We start from the raw sequence: 21,310 nt of genomic DNA on the forward strand, positions 1-21,310 counted from the left end.
AAATCTTGCAACCTTTCGCCACATTTTAGGCTTCAAACATAAAGATATGAAATTTAATTTTTTTTGTCAAGAATCAACAACAAGTGGGACACAATCGTGAAGTGGAACAACATTTATTGGATAATTTAAACTTTTTTAACAAATAAAAAACTGAAAAGTGGGGCGTGCAATATTATTCGGCCCCTTTACTCTCAGTGCAGCAAACTCACTCCAGAAGTTCAGTGAGGATCTCTGAATGATCCAATGTTGTCCTAAATGACCGATGATGATAAATAGAATCCAAATGTGTGTAATCAAGTCTCCGTATAAATGCACCTGCTCTGTGATAGTCTCAGGGTTCTGTTTAAAGTGCAGAGAGCATTATGAAAACCAAGGAACACACCAGGCAGGTCCGAGATACTGTTGTGGAGAAGTTTAAAGCCGGATTTGGATACAAAAAGATTTCCCAAGCTTTAAACGTCTCAAGGAGCACTGTGCAAGCCATTATATTGAAATGGAAGGAGCATCAGACCACTGCAAATCTACCAAGACCCGGCCGTCCTTCCAAACTTTCTTCTCAAACAAAGAGAAAACTGATCAGAGATGCAGCCAAGAGGCCCATGATCACTCTGGATGAACTGCAGAGATCTACAGCTGAGGTGGGAGAGTCTGTCCATAGGACAACAATCAGTCGTACACTGCACAAATCTGGCCTTTATGGAAGAGTGGCAAGAAGAAAGCCATTTCTCAAAGATATCCATAAAAAGTCTCGTTTAAAGTTTGCCACAAGCCACCTGGGAGACACACCAAACATGTGGAAGAAGGTGCTCTGGTCAGATGAAACCAAAATTGAACTTTTTGGCCACAATGCAAAACGATATGTTTGGCGTAAAAGCAACACAGCTCATCACCCTGAACACACCATCCCCACTGTCAAACATGGTGGTGGCAGCATCATGGTTTGGGCCTGCTTTTCTTCAGCAGGGACAGGGAAGATGGTTAAAATTGACGGGAAGATGGATGCAGCCAAATACAGGAACATTCTGTAAGAAAACCTGTTGGTATCTGCACAAGACCTGAGACTGGGACGGAGATTTATCTTCCAACAGGACAATGATCCAAAACATAAAGCCAAATCTACAATGGAATGGTTCAAAAATAAACGTATCCAGGTGTTAGAATGGCCAAGTCAAAGTCCAGACCTGAATCCAATCGAGAATCTGTGGAAAGAGCTGAAGACTGCTGTTCACAAACACTCTCCATCCAACCTCACTGAGCTCGAGCTGTTTTGCAAGGAAGAATGGGCAAGAATGTCAGTCTCTCGATGTGCAAAACTGATAGAAACATACCCCAAGCGACTTGCAGCTGTAATTGGAGCAAAAGGTGGCACTACAAAGTATTAACGCAAGGGGGCCGAATAATATTGCACGCCCCACTTTTCAGTTTTTTATTTGTTAAAAAAGTTTAAATTATCAAATAAATTTTGTTCCACTTCACGATTGTGTCCCACTTGTTGTTGATTCTTGACAAAAAATTAAAATTTTATATCTTCATGTTTGAAACCTGAAATGTGGCGAAAGGTTGCAAGGTTCAAGGGGGCCGAATACTTTTGCAAGGCACTGTACATGTATGGCAAAAGAATATAAGTACATGTTTTCTCCGTGAGCTTTTGAAAACCAAACATCTTTGTGAAAGTGCACTCCTGGGGAAAGAAACTTCATCACATTCGAGTTCAAAGACTGATATTTATGTACAAGTTAAAAATAATCCTGTGAGAAGTTCATACTATTCATAAATGTCACATTAATTGTATTAATAATAAATAATAATAATACATCTTATATTCATATAAATAATTATATACATTTTAAATTCATATAATTTATTTTAAAATCGAGAAGTTAAGACGTTAATGCAAACAAATACATTTTTAAACTCTAGATTTTTTGACCCTGCCTTTTAAAAGAATCGGAATCGAGAATCGTTCGGAACCGGACTCAAAACACGGATCCGGAATCATTCAATTTCAAACGATGTCCAGCCCTATTAAAAACACATTGTAATGAAAATGACATATATTGATCACTTAAATAAAACATTCATTTTATTTTTTGAGCCCCTGCTAGCTTTTTGCTAATATTAGAATGGTAGACACCATGGTATTAAAATAACCAGATAAAAAAAAAAAAAAAAACAACAACAGAGATCAAAGTTAAAAAATCCTGAAAATAATCGAGAGCAAACTGTTGGGGGTGTGTGGGGGGTTTTGTTTTCACGTTAGCCAAACTTGTGCAACTCTTTTGTTGGCATTTCATTTAATTAGATTCATTAGGTTTTCATCTATTACTCAAAAGCTACACTGATCTCAAATCCAAAGTGATACATCTTTGCCAACTAATTCTAATTTAACAGACTTGATGGGTTAGGTTGACTTAACGTCATGATTTTTAAAATTTTAGGATTATATTTTGAATCAATGATTTTATTTTGTTTTCTAATGGTCCCTCAACTACAGAGTAAGCAGTATTTTTTTTTCTTCCTCTTAAACCCACAGCAATGATGAACACCGGGACTGACTAAGCGTGTCCTTGTGCAATTCAAGTACCCAGAATGGAAAGTCTGCTGTAAGCTTTTCGTTAAAGTGACACATAAGCCCACTAACGGGAACGAAAATGGGCTCTGCACTGCGTTTGCAGAAAATCATGTCTAATTTAGTCACCCACCTTTTTTAAAGTGAGCTCACTGACTAATTAAAGTAAACAAAATGTACTAACCCTGAATGTTGACGAAGTGGTGAAAAACAAAGCCATGACTGCTGCGTGGGTGAGAGAGGTAAAACTTCTTCACATCAGGATAACACAAGGTTCCTGTCCAGTCCTGTCATTATTTTTTTTTCCCCCACTGGCACTTTTTCTTTTGCGACATAACACACAACAAAAATTGCATTGCAATATGACTTATTTGTGTGCCTTTTTGAAAAAGGGAATCAAGTATTGAACGTTTTACCTTGGTTGGAACAGGTTGACATTCAAAATGAAACATCGAAAAACTGCTAAAAGTTAAAAAAAAAAAAAAAAAAATCCACTAAACAATTTTATGCATACAGTATTTCTCTATTTTCTTGTCCTGTTTAGGATTGCAATTTGATCCCCAGACATTAAATTCTACTCTTTGAAGAGTCTGAGAGATTGTTTGAATGGTCTCGGATGAACATTCCAGTTTGACATGTTGTAGAAAGTGTAATGTTTGTCATGATGGCCACAGGCTGAGTTAGTTAATAAAATAAAGTGAATTGCTGGTATTTGAGGGATGGATAGGACGAATCATGTAAATCTGCAAGTAATTGCTGACAAATTTCGCAAGAGGTTAGTAAATAACTACTTTTTCCTCAACTGAAACGCTTGACTAACTTCAGTTATTTTCCTAGCACCAAAGAAATATTGTTATTGTTTTGGCTTGGGCACAAAAATGGAGCATAGGCAAGATTTCAGTGAAAAATGAAACATAGTAGGTTCCAAAAATATGAAAAAATGAGAACTGTAGATGTGTGGAATTACATTTCCTGTCCCTTAGCCAATACGTGTTGGCACTATGTTCCCCCCAAAAGTTGAAAACCTTCCCATCAATAATTGGGAGCACTTGTCATCCCAAGACTATAGACTTCTCTCTAATCTCTTGATCTTCTTTTTGTTGAACCCCACGGTGATGGCTCACGCTTCCTTTTCACGTCGAGAACCAGCTTTGTGCTGCGTCACCTGCTTTAATGTGGTGTGGCTCATTGGTAGAGTAGTCGTTCCCCAAACCAGAGGTTGGTGACCTCGCTCAAGTGTCCTTGAGCAACATACTGAACCTCAGATTGCTCCTGATGTTGCGTCATTAGTGTGTAAATGAGCATATAATCTCAACATGCTTTGAGTGCCTTGATGGTGGAAAGGCAGTATACAAGTGTAAATCCATTTGCCATTTAAGACCTTGGCTCTGGCTCTAGTCCCAGTAACATCCGCCCTCCCCATCTGTTGCGTCTCCCACATGTTGGCACTGCTCTTTTGTGACGGAGGAAAACAAACCACAGCTAGGGCAACTACAACATCATATTCCCCTCTGTCATCATCAGGCTCAGCGCAAAGAGTTCTTCGTGCAGGAGCGCTACGGCCGCTACGACCTCAGCGATCCGTTCCTGGCTCTGCAGAGAGACGGTGAGGCCGTGGGGACCCAGCGAGGAAAAGACCACCCGGCCACTTCCAACCCACTGGTGGTGCTCAAGCTGGTGGTCAGCCATTGCAGGAGGATGCAAGAGAAGATGCTGGCCCAGCTGGCGGCAGCGGAAAGTCGGCACAGAATGGTGGGTCTGGATGAACAGCAAGATTACCATCATTTTTAATCGGGCAGCAATGAGACTTCTTCAAACCTTGATGAATATGTATCCTCTGTTCAGTGCCAAAGCATGTCAGTGCAGTAGTAAATCTGAACGTGTGAAGCGAGAACATTTTAACGTTTTTTTTGTTTTGTTTTGTTTTTTAAAAACAGAAACATGAGAATAGCACTTTTTTTTGTTAATCGGAATCATGAGAATAACACTTCTTTTTGTTGTTGCGTTTTTTTTATTTAAAAAAAAAAAAAAAAAAAAAAAACGTTTTTCATTGGACACTGTTTCTGTACTGTAGTTTTGATTACCTAATTTTGCATAGATGGATAACAACTGTCAGTGGCAATAATGTGCAACAAATTGGTTGACAACTGCCAAATTTGCTGAACATGTTATCCTGAAATGGCTAGCAATGAAAAACTATGTAATGGAAAAAGTCAGTTTAAAGGTTATCCAAAAATTCACTATACACTTAATTTCATTTCAGTTATCATGTAAAAGCTCAGGCTTTGCAGTTTTTGTCAGCAAATCATTCCCTTGCTTATGGCTCTCCATTTGGCAATCTAGTACTGGTGCAAAATTGCAGCCTCCAAAATAGTCGCCAATTTGTTTTTTAGCATCAAAACCTCCTACTACTCCAATGCGTACAGTTAATTAGTGTGGCACTGATACTAGTATCTGTATCGGTACAGCTCTAAATGACTAAGGGCCAAGCACGTGCAGAGGTTGGGTGAAGGGTGCTTGAGCACCTGCCCCTTTGCCCCTACATTCCATAGTGTAAATTCTTACACCTGGTTTATTTTGGGGATTTTTCAAAAATATTTAATAAAATCTAAGTTTTTTTTATTTTTTATATAGTTTTCTACTTTAATAATTACCCCCCGCCCCATGGCTATATTTGTCCGTTCTCTTCACAACGTTATCTAGAAAGGTACACATCCTTAAGTTCTCGTTTTAATTTAAATTTAATATTTGCATTCCGTCCTATATTTAATTTTCTGTTATTACGGTGTTTGTATGAATCTTAACGTGATAATTTGGTCATTCAATTTCAATGTATTTTGTGGTCAAATTTATATTTTTGTATTGTTCCAGCTAGTCACCATTGTTTAGTGTTCTGGCTTCTCTCTCTTTAAGATTTATATTTCATTTTGTAGACATGCCTTATAAGGAAAGGAGGTTGAGGGATAAAAAAAAAAAATCCCTCATCAGTGACACTGGGGCAGATAAGTATTTAGTCAACCACCAATTGTGCAAGTTCTCCTACTTGAAAAGATTAGAGAGGCCTTTAATTGTCAACATGGGTAAACCTCAACCATGAGAGACGGAATGTGGAAAAAAAAACCAGAAAATCACATTGTTTGATTTTTAAATAATGTATTTCAAAATTAGAGTGGAAAATAAGTATTTGGTCACATACAAACAAGCAAGATTTCTGGCTGTCAAAGAGGTCTAACTTTTTCTAACTAGGTCTAACGAGGCTCCACTCGTTACCTGTTTTAATGGCACCTGCTTTAACTCATTATCGGTATAAAAGACACCTGTCCACAACCTCAGTAAGTCGCACTCAAAACTCCACTACGGCCAAGACCAAAGAGCTGTCGAAGGACACCAGAGACAAAATTGTAGACCTCCACCAGGCTGGGAAGACTGAATCTGCAATCGGTGAAACCCTAACACAGTTTGCAAGGATATTAAGGTACAAAATACAATTATAAACACAATTACAATGTTATTGTTCCATAACATTTTATGTAATTGCTTTATTAATTATTAGGTGCTAGTTGTCAAATATGGATAATAATTAAATTATAGTTTTGAAAAAACTGTGCTGATGGTGGCTTAGTGAACATCTGATGTGGTTTGTTCTCAGATGAACAAGTTGAGGAGGGAAGTTTTGATTTAGAGGTTGAAGGAAAAAGAGGCAAAGACTTAGTCACAACCAGAAAGTGTTGATGACAGTGTTGATTTCTATTCACTATTGCCCCCTTCCCAGCCTGTCAGTCTGTCACAGCCAATTATACAGTACTGTAAATCTGGTTAAACCGGAAGTTATGTTGTTGTAAGGTGTATTCGATTCTTGTTCATGTGCCCTTTTTGATCTATGAGCACCTGCCCCTCCATCGGTCTCTGCACAGCCCTGCTATGGACTACTTAAGAAATAATGTGCCGATGCTGCGTAATATGTACTCTTCGAGATATAATTTCCAATCGAGGTCGCCCTACCTAAGATTGCCGCTAGCAACGCATGCTGCCATATAAAAGGAGTGCTGTCGCCCAACCCAAGATGATGATAGACGTGTGCCCCAATTATGTGGCATTCAATCATCCTTCTGCTTATCACTTGTAGATGTCCAATCCGTTTGAAGTGGGAGGGTGGCAGCAAATGAATATTTTTAATCGAGTTTATCACAGCTTAAAAATTCATTCATCGTAATGAATCGCAATTCAAACCATCTCTAAAATATGCCATAGTTTTCTGTAAATTATTGTTGGAATGGAAAATAAGACACAAGACTGACATAAACATTCAACATACTGTACGTAAGTACTGTATTTGTTTATTATAACAATAACTCCACAAGATGGCATTAACATTATTAAGATTTTTTCTGTTAAAGGGATCCACGGATAAAAAGACTTGTAGTTCTTAAAAGATAAATTTGAGTACAAGTTATAGAGTTTTTATATTAAACCCCTCTTAATGTTTTCGTTGTAATAAAATTTGTAAAATTTTCAATCAAAAAATAAACTAATAGCTATTGTTGACATCGCCGAGCGGTGACATCACATCGGGCTCCCTGCCGTTCTTCCACAGTGTCTTTAACTTCGTAAGGTAGTGATTGAAATACACCAGAAGGTGTCAGTGGCGAGTTTTAAATTAATTAGAGATCTAGCCAAGGCAAAGTCTGTGTAAGTTTCATGTGTATTTTGCATAGCTATTTTGATTGGGAATGCCAGTTCTCTTTGCATGGAGCGCTTTTCTTTTTGTGAACATTAATTTTTTGAGAGATAGGAATATTATTTTTTGCTGTGCTTTCACTAAATGATACTGTAGCGACTTAACTGTTCCACCCAAATGCATGATGGGAAGTTGGGCAACCATGACTGTCAGTGGTGGCTGCAAATGGTATACAGTATGGACTGCGTTGTGTTCAATTAGGCGTGTTAAGAAAAAGAACGTCTCCTGCTCTGCCCAAATGCATGATGGGAAGTTGGGCAACCATGACTGTCAATAGTGGCTGCAAATGGTATACAGTATGTTCTGCATATGAACTGCGTTTATTCGCTGCCACCCTCCCACTTCAAATGGATTGGATGTCTAGCGCCATCAACGTCAGCTTTTGGAGAGGCTTAAGAGTTTAACTGTCCTGAACTCAACCTGAATTCAGGAATAGGCAATGTTTAACAACCATAACGTCTAAAAGTGAGATGGTGTTTTTAGGTTATCATGGATCTGGAGGAGGAGAAGAGGAAGCACGCCGAAGACACGGCCGAGGGCGATGACGTCACTTACATTCTAGAGAAGGAACGGGAGCGTTTACAACAGCAGGTGAGTGTTCCCCAACCTAACTTTTAGCACCTAAGTAATTAAAAACTTACTATTGGATCTTCTGCCGTTTTCTCTCCCCTTAGCTGGATTTTGAGCGTGGCCAGGTGCGGCGCTTGGAAAAAGAACAGCGGCGCGTAACAGATCAGCTGGAGGAAGAACGAGCACAGCACAAGCAGCTCTCCTGCGCGTTAGCCAAAGAGTGTAAGTGGGCCAGCGCCAGAGCGCTTGAAGAGGGCCACCGCCTTGCCGAGGCTGGACGCAAGCTGGAAAAGGTGGGCATCCTTTCCACATATTCAGTGGTCTTCAAATACAAAAACACTCATGTCACAAATCCCCTTTCCCATTGGAAAGAATGGAACAAATAAATTGTTCATTGTATGGTTTAATTAATGTTTTACCATTTACTGAAATGTTTCAAAACCACAACTATTAATGCTAACTGTTAGTATTTCACCATTTTATGTTTGTATGACCGTACACATCGACTAAGAATGGCATTAAACAGTGTCGAGCTTCAATTTTGACGAATTATTCAACCTTTGGCAAACTTACTGTATCTCGATTTCACGCCTGTCTTTTTGGGCCTTGACAGGAGAGGGAAGCCTGCCAGGCATTGAAGGAAGAGCTAGAGGAGGAGCGGAGGCGAGCGTTGAGGATGGAGGCAAGGGTAGAGGAGCAGTTGGCCGAATTCGACACGGAGCGAGAGCAACTCCGCTCACGACTCAAGAAGGAGGAGGCACACTGTATGAGACTGCAGCAGCAGGTAGATTGCATTCATGTTATACTACAGTTACTGCTGGAATGGATTTTTTTTTTTAAAAACTGGTATGTATGCTTGAAGGTGGAGGAGCTTCTAAGGAAGCTGAGTGATGACATTGTGGTGGAAGATGTTCACGAGGAAGGTGAGCAGTGGGCCACAAAGGTTCCTTTAGAAGTGAAGCCAGAACACGAGGACAAAGCTGTCAACGGGCACCATTTTGCGACAGAGGCCGACGAGCGTCCCAAGAGCGGACCTCTGAATGAGAAATCTCCAGAGCACCAGTCTTCGAATTCCCCCATTTTAACTAAACATCCGAGCAGTCCCTCAGGTTGCAAGTCTTCCTACCAGGCTGGAATCAACCAGCGCTTCCATGCTGCCCGCCACAAGTTCCAAGCGGCGCCTCCAGAGCCCGAGCCCACCCAGCCGGCTCCCTGCACTTCTCCTCCTCCTACTGCCGAGTCCAGTAAGCTAATGGCCCGCAGCACTGTCACTCAAGTCTTGTCCCGCTTCACCAGCACACAGCAGACGGCCAAACTTTCCACACCAAACCACTCGCCCTTTGGGACAGACTACCGGTGCTTAGCAACACCATTGTCTCCTGTCGCAGGGCGGGCGGCAGCCCCGCCTCAAGGGGTTCGCTCACCCAACGTCCCAAGGGCTGACCGGGGGAACCCTCCGCCCATCCCACCCAAGAAACCCGGCCTGGCTCAAGCTCCACCCTCGCCGGCCGCCGTTCCAAGGTCAGGCGGCCATTTAATCGATAGCTCTCTTTCTGGAAGTTGTGGCCTCACATCAGCACAAGACGGTGTCAAAGAACTGGATGTAGTGCTCTCGTCTAATTAACATTAAACACTGTTATATCTATTTTGTATTTATTATGGATGTATAAAAATATGGACCAACTCATGTGGTTTGTCAGAGAGCAATGTTGTAATCCTCCACTAGTTATGGGGTCCTAGTTGTGAGTAATTATCCTTCCAAAAAATTTATGACTGTTAGCCAAGCACTGGAGGAAGTTTCTCACCTCACTTCTTAATCCTTGAACCAATTTAGTAATCTACTTTGCTGAGTATATATGAATCTGGTGGCATCTAAATGCATTTGAGAGTGCAGGTGTGAATAGTTGGCGGTAGGTTAAACCAAGGGCGTAGGTTTGCATAAGGACGGTAGGGACATAACACCACCAACTTTTCAGGATGCTCAAATTGTCCGCGTCAACCTTTAAGCAACCTTATATGCATTATACAGGGTGATTTAAAAAAATGTGCCAAAATCATCACGCATGTAGTCATTTTAAAATCATTCAAATAGACTGAATTATGAATTAATTAATATTAATAATTTAATAAGAATTAAGTCTTTTTAACAAGTAAGTAATTTTAACAAATTAAAAGTCATATCAGCTTGATGTTGTCCGTGCCGCTGGTGGTGGACATTGAGTACTTAAAATATAAACTTACATGTTACATACAATACTTGTGTCCAGCTAGTTATTATCTGTTTTTGTTTTAATATTTATTTTTTAAATATACAGCAATGATTTCGGCACATTCTTTTTGAATCACCCTGTGTAATAAGTTCAGTTATACAGATGATTTAGATCAGGGGTCCCCAAACTTTTTCCTGTTAGGGCCACATAACTTTTCCCTTCTCTGATGAGGTGCCGGAGTTAGTTTGTAACAGAAAAAGTGTGACGATTGCAGGAGTGCCTAAATGTAAAAAAATGTTGTTTTTCAGAAAGCCACAATCAAATAACCCTTTCTGGATTTTTCACAGAACAAAAGTAAATAAAATAAAAATAATAATATACCGTATTGGCCCTAATATAAGACGGCCCTGATTATAAGACCACCCCCTCTTTTTCAAGACTCTAGTTTGAAAAAAGACTTTTTGAACACCAAATTAATTTTTATAAAGAAAATAAACACAGTACATCTGAAACAAATGATTATAACAATATATTTGAGAGAAAAAGCATGTTATTTAGCCACATTCAAATCTTAATATCTGAACATTTAAATATGTAAACTAAAGTGCAATCACATTCGTAAATGAATGGCTTCTGGTTTTTGAAATGTAAATAAACCAGTCTATTGTGAAAACAAAATTGCAATAACTGCATTAACCATCAAAATGAAGTCTAACTAGTCTGGAAACAAATCTGAATAAGGGAAAACATTGCAATAAAATCATGCAAACTGGTTAAACTGAAAAGAGTAGCTGAGATCTGTCATGACAGAACCTCGCTTCAATGATATCTGGCGCCATCTAATGTCGTAAATGGGGAAAGTAGCTGAGATCTGTCATGACAGAACATCGCTTCTATGATTTCTGGCGCCATCTAGCGTGGTGAATGGGTATAATGTCTAGACCGCAAATATAAGACGACCCCCTCTTTTTCAGTCTTATTTCAATGCAAAAAACAGTCTTATATTCGGGCCAATACGGTAATATAATATAATAACACTATTAATTAAAAAGATAATAACCAAATAACCCTCTCTGGGTTCTTCACAGAAAAAAGCCAGGAAATAACACTATTGGAAAAAAAAAAAAAAAATCAAAATGCTCTCTGGTATTGTTCAGGGGGCCGGACCAAATGTGGAGGCGGGCCGTAGTTTAGATTTGATTTAGATTTTCTTCCCATATGTTGTAAGGATAGAATTGACCCTACCATTATTTAGTGAATTATTTTCATTACGTTCAAACTTACAGTACATTTACCCCTTTTCACTTGCTGAATGCGTGGGTCCATTTCCCCCCCTCAAACGCACGTTTGATTAGCTGATCACTTGACCAACCCCCGACACACACACACACGCGGGCACACCCTGACAGAAATACATGTCGACAACATGCTACCTCCTCCGCCCCCTCTTGAAGAGGAGGGATTTTTTTTTTTTCGACCAGCAGCAGCCACTGTAAGAAATGTAAAAAGATGTCAATTTAGTGAAGGTTGGGAACACGCTACAAATTTTGCTATTGGAAGTCCGACCTGCATCAGAGTTAGCATAACATTAAACTGTGTGAATTCGCTAACCTGCAAAACTCGAGTAGGAATCTGCTTGGAAAGAAATGTCCCTCTGTGTTTTCTACTGTTAACTAGGGCTGTCAAAATTATCGCGTTAACGAGCGGTAATTAATTTTTTTAATTAATCCCGTTAAAATATTCGACGCAATTAAGGCACAAATGCCCTGCTCAAACAGATTAAAATGAAAGCACAGTGAAAGCTGTACTTGTTGTGTTTTTCGGAGTTTTGCCGCCCTCTGCTGGCGCTTGGGTGCGACTGATTTTATAGGCTTCAGCACCCATGAGCATTGTGTAAGTAATTATTTACATCAACAATGGCAGGCTACTAGATTATTTTTTGATTGAAAATTTTACAAATTGTATTAAAACGAAAACATGAAGAGGGATTTTAATATAAAATTTCTATAACTTGTACTAAAATTTATCTTTTAAGAACAACAAGTCTTTCTATCCATGGATCGCTTTGACAGAATGTTAATAATGGTAATGCCATCTTGTTGATTTATTGTTATAATAAACAAACACAGTACTTATGTACCGTATGTTGAATATATATATCCATCTTGTCTTATCTTTCCATTCCAACAATAATTTACAGAAAAATATGGCATATTTTATTGATGGTTTGAATTGCGATTAATTGCGATTAATTACGATTAATTAATTTTTAAGCTGTAATTAACTTGATTAAAAATTTTAATCGTTTGACACCCCTACTGTTAACATTTACTCAAGTGTGAGAAATGTAGTGAACTCTGCTGGAAACTATAGAACCAGAAAAACATAAGCAAGAAACTGCTTAGACAGAGGCGGGTGCTGCATAACCTCATATGTTGTTCACGCAACACAACATGCACGAAACATAATCATAATTACCGTAACCACGTACATGGGAAAAAAAAAAAATGGGATGCCGCGAGCTACCCACACTAGCGTTGTGATCGACTGGTCGATCGTAATCAACGAAATGAACACCCCTGATTTAGCATATCAATTAATTAGGTTCATATTCGTGAGAAATGTAGCCCCGATGCCCGTTCACCCAATCTGTTTGGTCTTATTAATGTCCCATCCCGAGTAAAGAGTTTACATACAGGTTATGCTGTTATATCGTCCCTACCAAAGTTGAGACCAAACCTATGCCCTTGGGTTAAACAGGAGGAGAAAAAAAAAACAGCTGGATTTATATAGTGAACCATGAATATGTGGGGGATTACTGTAATGTCAATGTTATTGTTTGTCTTCATATATGCAGTCTCTAATTGTTGCTTTTATTAATATAAATGTGTACAGCTGATTTATTTTCCATAAAGATTCCTTACATACTTTATGATGAAAATATAGTTTTATATTACTTCAATGTTGCATCGATTTATGATCTACTTATGATCATTTTATAGTCACAAGCACAGTACAATTACATGTATTCTTGATAGATTTTAGCAAAATTGCTATTGTGCACTAACTGTGACACATTCCTCCTCTGTATATGCTGGAAGGTTTAATAAATAAAACAACAATGATGGGGTGTTTTTGGAATTCATTTTTATCAATTGAAATAATAATTGGAGAGATACTTGGATTATTTTTTGTAATCTATTGTAGCATTCTATTGTTGGCATCAATTCTCTTGCATTATAGTTGCACGTCTACATAATGTCCTCTAGGTGTCGGTATTGAATTTAATTGCTTTTTTCAATTTCAGCACCCCTCAACAATAAGATGCAGACAGAGGCACCTACTGCCCAATACATACTCCTGTATTTTATAGTGATGCCGTTGCGTAATTAATCATGGAATCTTTGGTTATTGATTATTCGTTATTCAGGACAAAAAGGTACATAAGGATTATTTCAGCAAAGGGGACTTGCTCACTAAGAGATTTTACTAGGTTTTGAAACATTTTAAAGAACTCGTCCTTTTCTGTAGTCTGTACACAGATTAGGTCATAGGTGTGTGATTTCAACTTGTGAAAAGTTTATAATTCTGCTCCCATTTCATTGGTACCATGAGTCCACAAGATATTGCCAAATCAACACACCTATTGATTTTAGCACAAGAAATGTGAAGACAAATAACGGAGAATAGCTCCTAAAACAAACCAATGAATCAGGGAATTCAGGAAAGCTCAACAGCGAATGTGTCTGGGTTCGCCGTTGACAATTAAAAAAAAAATCACTTTTCGTGTGTATGTCTGTGTACAATTGCCGACAATACTGTACCATACCTTTTGTACACAATTCCAAAGATGGACTCATTTTGTCCATGCTTAATGGATGGATGTAAAAGGTCTAATGACTCCTGTCCAGTGACGTGCGGTCAGGGGAGGCAGGTGAGGCAGAGCCTCACCTGTCATCATGACAAAAAAATAATTATAGCATCAAATTTATATTAATATTTGTCCATTGCTCTTAATGTATAACTCATTTCAAACATTTTTTATAGTCAAAATCGCTGAATTTTCCCATTTCATGTTCAAATAACGAAATGAAACGAGAGGTGCGGCAGCAACGAGTAAAGCCTCACCTCTGATTGCGCAATCCATAACAAACTGGGTTGATACATGGAATTGGAGCGTGCTGGTTGCCGTACATCTGCATGTCGCCATTATAATGTTTCCAGATACGTTTATTTGACCTGATTTTCCACAGTCCGGCTAATGTCTTTAACCCTTAAAGTTTAATGTTTGTTAGCGACATATTTAATTTTGCTGATGGGAAATAAAACCGCAGTGAAAAGGCACAGGTTGCGGCAGATAGTACTCTGCCGCACTGAAAGGGGGCGTACGTTAAAGTGAAACTGGACTTTCCGTCAAAAGTGGACGCGATTAACAACACCGGAGCTAAAAGGTTTGCTTCAAACTACGGGACAGAAGATAACTCGCGCTTTTCAAACGGACTGGTACACCCGAAAAGACTGGCTATGTGGCTGTCCTTCGAAAAATTGCCCTTGCTGCTTTCCCTGCCTTTTCTTCTCAACTTGTGCCAATGTCTGGACTAACGCAAGATATTGCGACATTAAAAAACTACCACGAAGGCTTAGCAAACACGAGAGCTCGACCACTCACATTTAAAGCCTGATTGCTTTAAAAACTTTTGGAAGCTCAAGGATCGATTTGGCTTTGACGAACAGCGGAAGCTCAACGGTAGCATCCACAACGTCCAAGGTAAAGGAAAACCGAAAGAGTTTGAAAGACCTCATTAATGCAACCTGCATCCTAGCTAAACAGGAGTTAACATTTCGTGGTAACGATGAGCGTGTAAGCTCTTCTAAACGTGGCATATATGTAGAACGATTACATGGTTTTGCTGAGAAAGATGAGAGGTTAGCTAGACATTTGGACACATCCACTGTGTCTTCTGGCTTGTCAAATAGAACACAGAACGATCTAATTGAAGCAATCCTCTCCATCCATACAGGCGGAGAGATTTTTTAAAGTAAAGGAAAATAAGGAGGACTTTTACAAAAAGGGCGTAGGTTTGCATAGGGACGGTAGGGACATAACACTACCAACTTTTCAGGATGCTAAAATTGTCCCTACCAACTTTTAAGCAACCTTACCTTTTTTGCTTGATATAATGTTCAGTTATATAGAGAATTTAGATCTTTCAATAGTTCCATATGTTGTAAGGATAGAATTGACCCTACCATTATTAAGTGAATTATTTTCATTATGTTTATGTTTGCTAATAAAAACCAGACATTTATTTAGGAAGTTTTCAAAATGTTTCTTTTGTATTTTTTGAAAACAAAGGTTTGAATCGAACAGTGTATCATCTGAACCAATGCACGTAAAAGTTATTATCAGTAGATAAGGATTTATTTTGCATTGATCATTTTTGTCTATTAATTAATTAGGTTCATATACATGAGAAATGTGGCCCTTTGCCCCCTTCATCCAATCTGTTTGGTCTTATTAATGTCCCGTCCCCAGCAAAAAGTGTACCTACATGCAGGTTATGCTGTTATATCGTCCCTACGAATGTTGAGACCAAACCTATGCCCTTCCAAAGTAACGGCGGTTTTTGTGGTGAAGGACAGGCGCAAGACCACAAACAGTTTTCATTTCAATCTCATTAAAAAAAAAAAAAAAAAAAAAAAAAAAAAAAGAGCTTAGACTAAGAAAAATACAATAGAATATTTAAAAACTAAATTTTGGACTTAAATAAAATATCCTTTGTTTTTCTTTTCATACTTTTTGTTTAGAAATCTCTAATAAATTGATTAAAGTATCAGAATTAAAAGTTTTAAAAACAACTGAATATTTCACTTAAGGTCAGAATTGAATTCTGTGGTTTTGTACACCACTCTTTACTCTCATTTATGTTGCATGAATTATAGAATTGCGACGGCCAACACATTGAGGGTGTAGAGCAAATGCATGTTATTTTCTTACTTTTACGTATCGGTAATATGTACCGTGTGCGCATGTTTTGTGAAGAATGCTGATGAGATATGAAATAACCAGTAGCCAATTGAATAAGCTACCCTTTTTGGTTTATATATTTGGAAATCTGACACTAAAGGAGTCAGTGCCTCACCAACCATGAACCTTACCGCACGTCACTGCTCCTGTCACCGCCATGCTTACTATAGGTATGATATTCTTTAGGCGATGAACTGTTGTGTTAAAATGTTATCACTGCTTTTAAACTTTTCAGAAACATAACTGAAATATTCCAAATGCAAAGTGGTTGTTATCTTCAACTAAAAAGGCTAGCCTAAGTCAAGATGTCAGGTATTAGGAACACCTCCAAATAGGGGTCAGTCTCTCTACCAGGCTTCTGCAAGGAAGAAAAACGAGGTACAAAAAAGCCTACTAGAACGTCTAAACTTTGAGTTAATCATGTGCACTTTAAATGATGACAGATATGTGCAGGCCTCCAGTTGACATGAAGGAAATGTGACCAGTGAAAATAGAAGATCGTCGCATCACCTCAGGAAACAATTTTTATTTAAATGGTTTATTTAGATTATAGGTTACAATGCTGGTGGGAAAAGTTTTAAAATGAGTTATCTTGCTCATTGGGGGTGTGTAGGCTTTTTTTTTTTAATATCCAGTGTATAAGGATTGTCAGTGTGCTCATGGGAAGCAGAGTTCTAAATAAAGTCACTTGGTGAAGACCACCGCCGTCACCATTTTGCTTTATGACTTTGCACAATAGCTGCCCTACAATGAAGACACATGATCGCCGCGGCGAGTTCAAGGGGTGGAGGGACGGCTTGTCTTGACTGTCGCCTGTCGTCTGACATTCCCTACATCCGATGGGTCTCCCTTTGCTTCCCCACGTCCCCCAAATTTAGCTCAGGGCCATGAGAGAAGCCCAGAATAGGCTCTCCGGACCCCCTGCTTGCTTCTCAGAGCCCCCGGAAGAGGGTTAGTCATTATTCACATTTTTATATTTTTCTTGACTATAACGCAGCCTTCCTTTGAATGATTTAGTTATTACTAGTATTTCTGAAACAACAATATTTTTTCAATTTATTTACGGTAAATTTCTTGGATCATTTTTATGATATTTAATATTTGGATTTTTTTTTTTTTTTTAAACTCTTATCTATTTATGATATGCACCGAAAGACATATACAGTAGGAAGTAAAAGTGTATAAAACACCTTGGAAAACGAATACCATACAATGATGTTTTCATAGAACATAACATGTAAACACAAGTAGGAAAAATGGAAGTGAACTCTTGCATTGGGTAGCTGGTCTCACCTTTGGCAGCACAAACCTCAAGCACCTTCCTTGGGTTGCAGATTTAACATCCATAATCATCAAGATGATTATTTTACCCTTCTTCCCAACAAAATAAATGCACTTTATCAGTATCTCAGTTGAATTAAAGTTATTACTTTATATACAGTACAATCTTTTGTAGAAACTAAAGCTGGAGAGAGATGCAGCAGCATATACAGTCATGTGAAAAAATGAGGACACCCCATTAAATATTAACCCTTTATTGCCAAATGTATCACATTTGATAGACCTAAAATTTCCTGATTTTGAGAGTAATTCAGAATTTTGACATTTCTTTTTGAAAAAAAAAATGATGGATGCAAGTCAACACATGCATCTGCAGGTACCATGAGGGAAAAAAAAACAGGATTTAGCTAGGGTTATAGATATTAGAGTGCTTATTACAAATATTCATTTTGACTTTTTTTTTTTTTTTTTTTTTTTTTTTTTTTACAAATTTGAAAAAAAATTTTCATTAGGACCATATTTTTCAAATTTGGGGATTTGGGGATAATTGCTTCATGTTGCAGGTCTTTAAGGGTTAAGTTCTTTATTAAGTGATTTAATAGCAGGTAAACAACAAAAAATAACATTGTTTTACTCATTAAACCAAATTTATCAACAAAAATGCAGGTAAAGAACCTCATACCTTCTGTAAAGCATGGAGGTTGAAGTGTCACGGTCTGGGGATGCTTTGCTACACCAGGACCTGGCCAGCTCACCATCATAGAATCCACCATGAATTCTATTGTGTACTAGAGGGTTCTTGAGGAACATGTGAGATCATCTGTGAAAAACAATTCAAGCTAAAGCGAAAATGGACCCTGCAACATGACAATGACCCAAAACATATACCAGTAAATCCACCAAGGACTGGCTGAAAAGGAATACATGACTCCTGGAAAGGCCGAGTCAAAGCCCAGATCTTAATCTCATTGAGATGCTGTGAGGTGACTTGAAACGGACTGCACATACAAGAAACCCCTCAAACATCTCACAGCTGAAAGTATTCTGCATTGAGGAGTGGGGCAAACTTTCTTCAAACCGATGTCGAAGACTGGTGGATGGCTACAAAAAGCGTCTCACTGAAGTCATTACAGCCAAACGGGGTAACACTAGCTATTAGGTGGTAGGGTGTCCTAACGTTTTCCTCACTTAGAATATGCATTTTTGTTGATAAATGTGGTTTAATGAGTAAAACAATGTTCATTTTTGTTGTTGTTTACCTGCAATTAAATCAGTTTCTTTTCCAGAGATAAAGAAAAACAAGATCAGACATTGATATGTCTATCTATCTCTTAATAAAGAAATGAATATTAAATGGGGTGTCCTAATTTTTTCAAATGACTGTAGGCGTACTTTGCTCTCTCAAAGCCTGGACAGCTTGCTATGATTATTGGGAAAGTAAATTCCATAGACTTCACCACCAACATGATAGTAAAGTCTGTGTAAATTTATAAAGTGGTAAAGATATTTTGGAGAAGAACTATAGCCCATCTATCCAAGAGATACAGCTCAAAAGAGGACAATGATCCAAAAATACAGAAGCAACTCCACAACAGAATGGTTCCAGAAGAAGAAAATTCATGTCCTGGAGTGAAGCCCAGTCATAGACCTGACCTCAAGATGCTTGAGATACTGTGGCGTGACCTCAAGAGAGTTTTTCACACCAGAAAACCCAGGAATCTTACTGGATTAACTACAACAGCTTTGTGAAGAGGGAAAGTTCAAAGTTCATATTAATGGCTACACCAAGGGCATAGGTTTGGTCTCGATATTGGTAAGGACGATATAACAGCATAACCTGCATGTACACTTTTTGCTGGGGACGAGACATTAATAAGACCAAACAGATTGGGTGAACGGGGGTCAGGGCTACATTTCTCACCAGTATGAATCAAACTAAATAATAGCTAAATAATTAATGCAAAATAAATCTGTATTGGCGTATACGAACTTTCACACTTGCTGTGAATTGGAATGAGTTTATCACGGCCATCCCACCCTCTTCAACGAATTGGACGTCTATGGCTGTCTGTGGCAGCCAATGAGTTCATTTCAGCCATTTACTTTATGGGCATTTACGGTTCACTTCCTGTCAATTTTCAGGCACTTCCTGTTGATTATAGGGCATTTACGGGTCACATCCAATTTATTTTGGGTTACTGAGCAATTTTGCATCATTTTCTATTGATTTTTGGTCACATCTTTTAATGTTAACAGTAGAAAACATACAGGAGGATATTTCAAAGCAGCTTCCTCTTTGAGTTCGAAAAATTTACAAAGATTAATGTCACGCTAACTCTGATGCAGGTCGGACTTTCAGTAGCAAAATTAGTGGTGTGTTCCCCACCTTCACAGCATTTACGTATTTTTACATTTCTTACAGTGGCTGCTGCTGGCGGGAAAAAAATACTAATACCCCTCGTCTTTGAAGGGGGCGGAGGAGTAATCAGTCAATCAAAAATGCGTTTGAGGGGGGGGAAATGGACCGGCACAGTCAGCAAGTGAAAAGTCTGAACATAATGAAAGTACTGTAATTTACTTAACTCATTCACTCCCAGCCATTTTCACCGAAGCAAGGCCCTTCGCTCCCGGCCGTTTTACTGGATTTTGACTGATTTTGCAAGGCCCACAGAAAGTTCTGTTCCATTGCTATATAAACATGGAGCCCACCAAAAGAAAGATTCGAATCTCTTCTTTCAGCAGAAAAAAAATGGTAAGTTCATCTTTTTCCAAATCTCTTAAGAACATAGGATGTATATTTAAATTGAAGTTAATGTAAAAAAAAAAAGAGTTTTGTTTCGTAATAATAAAGACATACAGTAAGTAAGATACATTCAGAAAAATAAGCACAAATGACTCATATTATGCTGAGTGAAATGGAATATATTTTGAACATCGCGCATTGACTTTTTTAAATCATAAGGAAAAGAATAAGTAGCCTAGCATAAATGACAAACAAAACAAATCTTAGTCCAAAGTGCACATTGATAGCTAAGATGTACTGAACCTCCCCATCAGAGCAAATAAAACTAAATATGACAAATAAGCTTCCTCAACTCCATTTGATTTTGATACATTTTATGTTGCATTGCCCTTTTTCTGTCGCATCAATTAAACCTTTTTTTTGCTGTTCCAGAAAACGTACATTTGAACCAGTCAGAGCGAACTATCTCTGCTGATCACATTTCAGTATGTCAGCCAATTGAACGAATAAATGGGTCCAGGCGTTTTGCTTTGCATTCGCACATTGACGTGACTCATCATCGTCAGACTCTGATAACTGCAGCAGCTGGGGAAACCTCCCTGCCGTCCGTGGAATAAAATAAATAATAAATATTGGTGGAAACGGATTATGCTACACAAGTACTTTATTATGCTTGCCGGAACTGCGGTCCGGCCCTGAATCCTATGCCGGAACTGCGTTCTGGCCCTAAATCTTATACCGGAACTGTGTTCCTGACCGTTCTGGTTCACTTTCACCCCTAATCCTTACAACACATGGGCAGACAATCTAAATTACCTATATAACTGAAGTCATTATATAATGCAATTAAAGTTGCTTAAAAGTTGGTGGGGACAATTTGGGCATCCTGAAAAGATAGTATACTGTTATGTCCCTTGGGTTACGTACATCTGCAAAGCAGGTAATTGTGTGACATTAATTTCAGGATCAAAATTATTTTATAGATCTCTGAAAATAGCCCTGCAACTCATCTTCCTTGTACCTTTCCGACTATTAAAAGGGTATTGGGGTTTGGTTCTAACTTGGGGTGGTCGCAGGGGGGCGGTGAAGGTGGGTGTGTCACATCCCAGCACACAAATTTGGCGCACAGGAGAAACGCATCTTCATTCCTGCACTACGGATATACATTTAT

General features: G+C 38.5%; 1 protein-coding gene across 1 annotated transcript in view; it reads left to right on the plus strand.

The window, feature by feature from the left end:
- Nucleotides 1-13,273, plus strand: part of cttnbp2nla (CTTNBP2 N-terminal like a) — a 28,765-nt gene extending 15,492 nt beyond the window's left edge. The window contains exons 3-7 of the mRNA XM_057847032.1: nucleotides 4,094-4,321; nucleotides 7,791-7,898; nucleotides 7,982-8,170; nucleotides 8,491-8,661; nucleotides 8,740-13,273. Coding sequence (XP_057703015.1) covers nucleotides 4,094-4,321; nucleotides 7,791-7,898; nucleotides 7,982-8,170; nucleotides 8,491-8,661; nucleotides 8,740-9,501 — 1,458 coding nt within the window. The 3' untranslated portion in view covers nucleotides 9,502-13,273. The remainder of the gene's footprint in view (nucleotides 1-4,093; nucleotides 4,322-7,790; nucleotides 7,899-7,981; nucleotides 8,171-8,490; nucleotides 8,662-8,739) is intronic.
- Nucleotides 13,274-21,310: the final 8,037 nt, after the last annotated feature.

The sequence above is a fragment of the Corythoichthys intestinalis genome, chromosome 9 (assembly GCF_030265065.1).
Source record: "Corythoichthys intestinalis isolate RoL2023-P3 chromosome 9, ASM3026506v1, whole genome shotgun sequence".
Lineage (NCBI taxonomy): Eukaryota > Metazoa > Chordata > Actinopteri > Syngnathiformes > Syngnathidae > Corythoichthys > Corythoichthys intestinalis.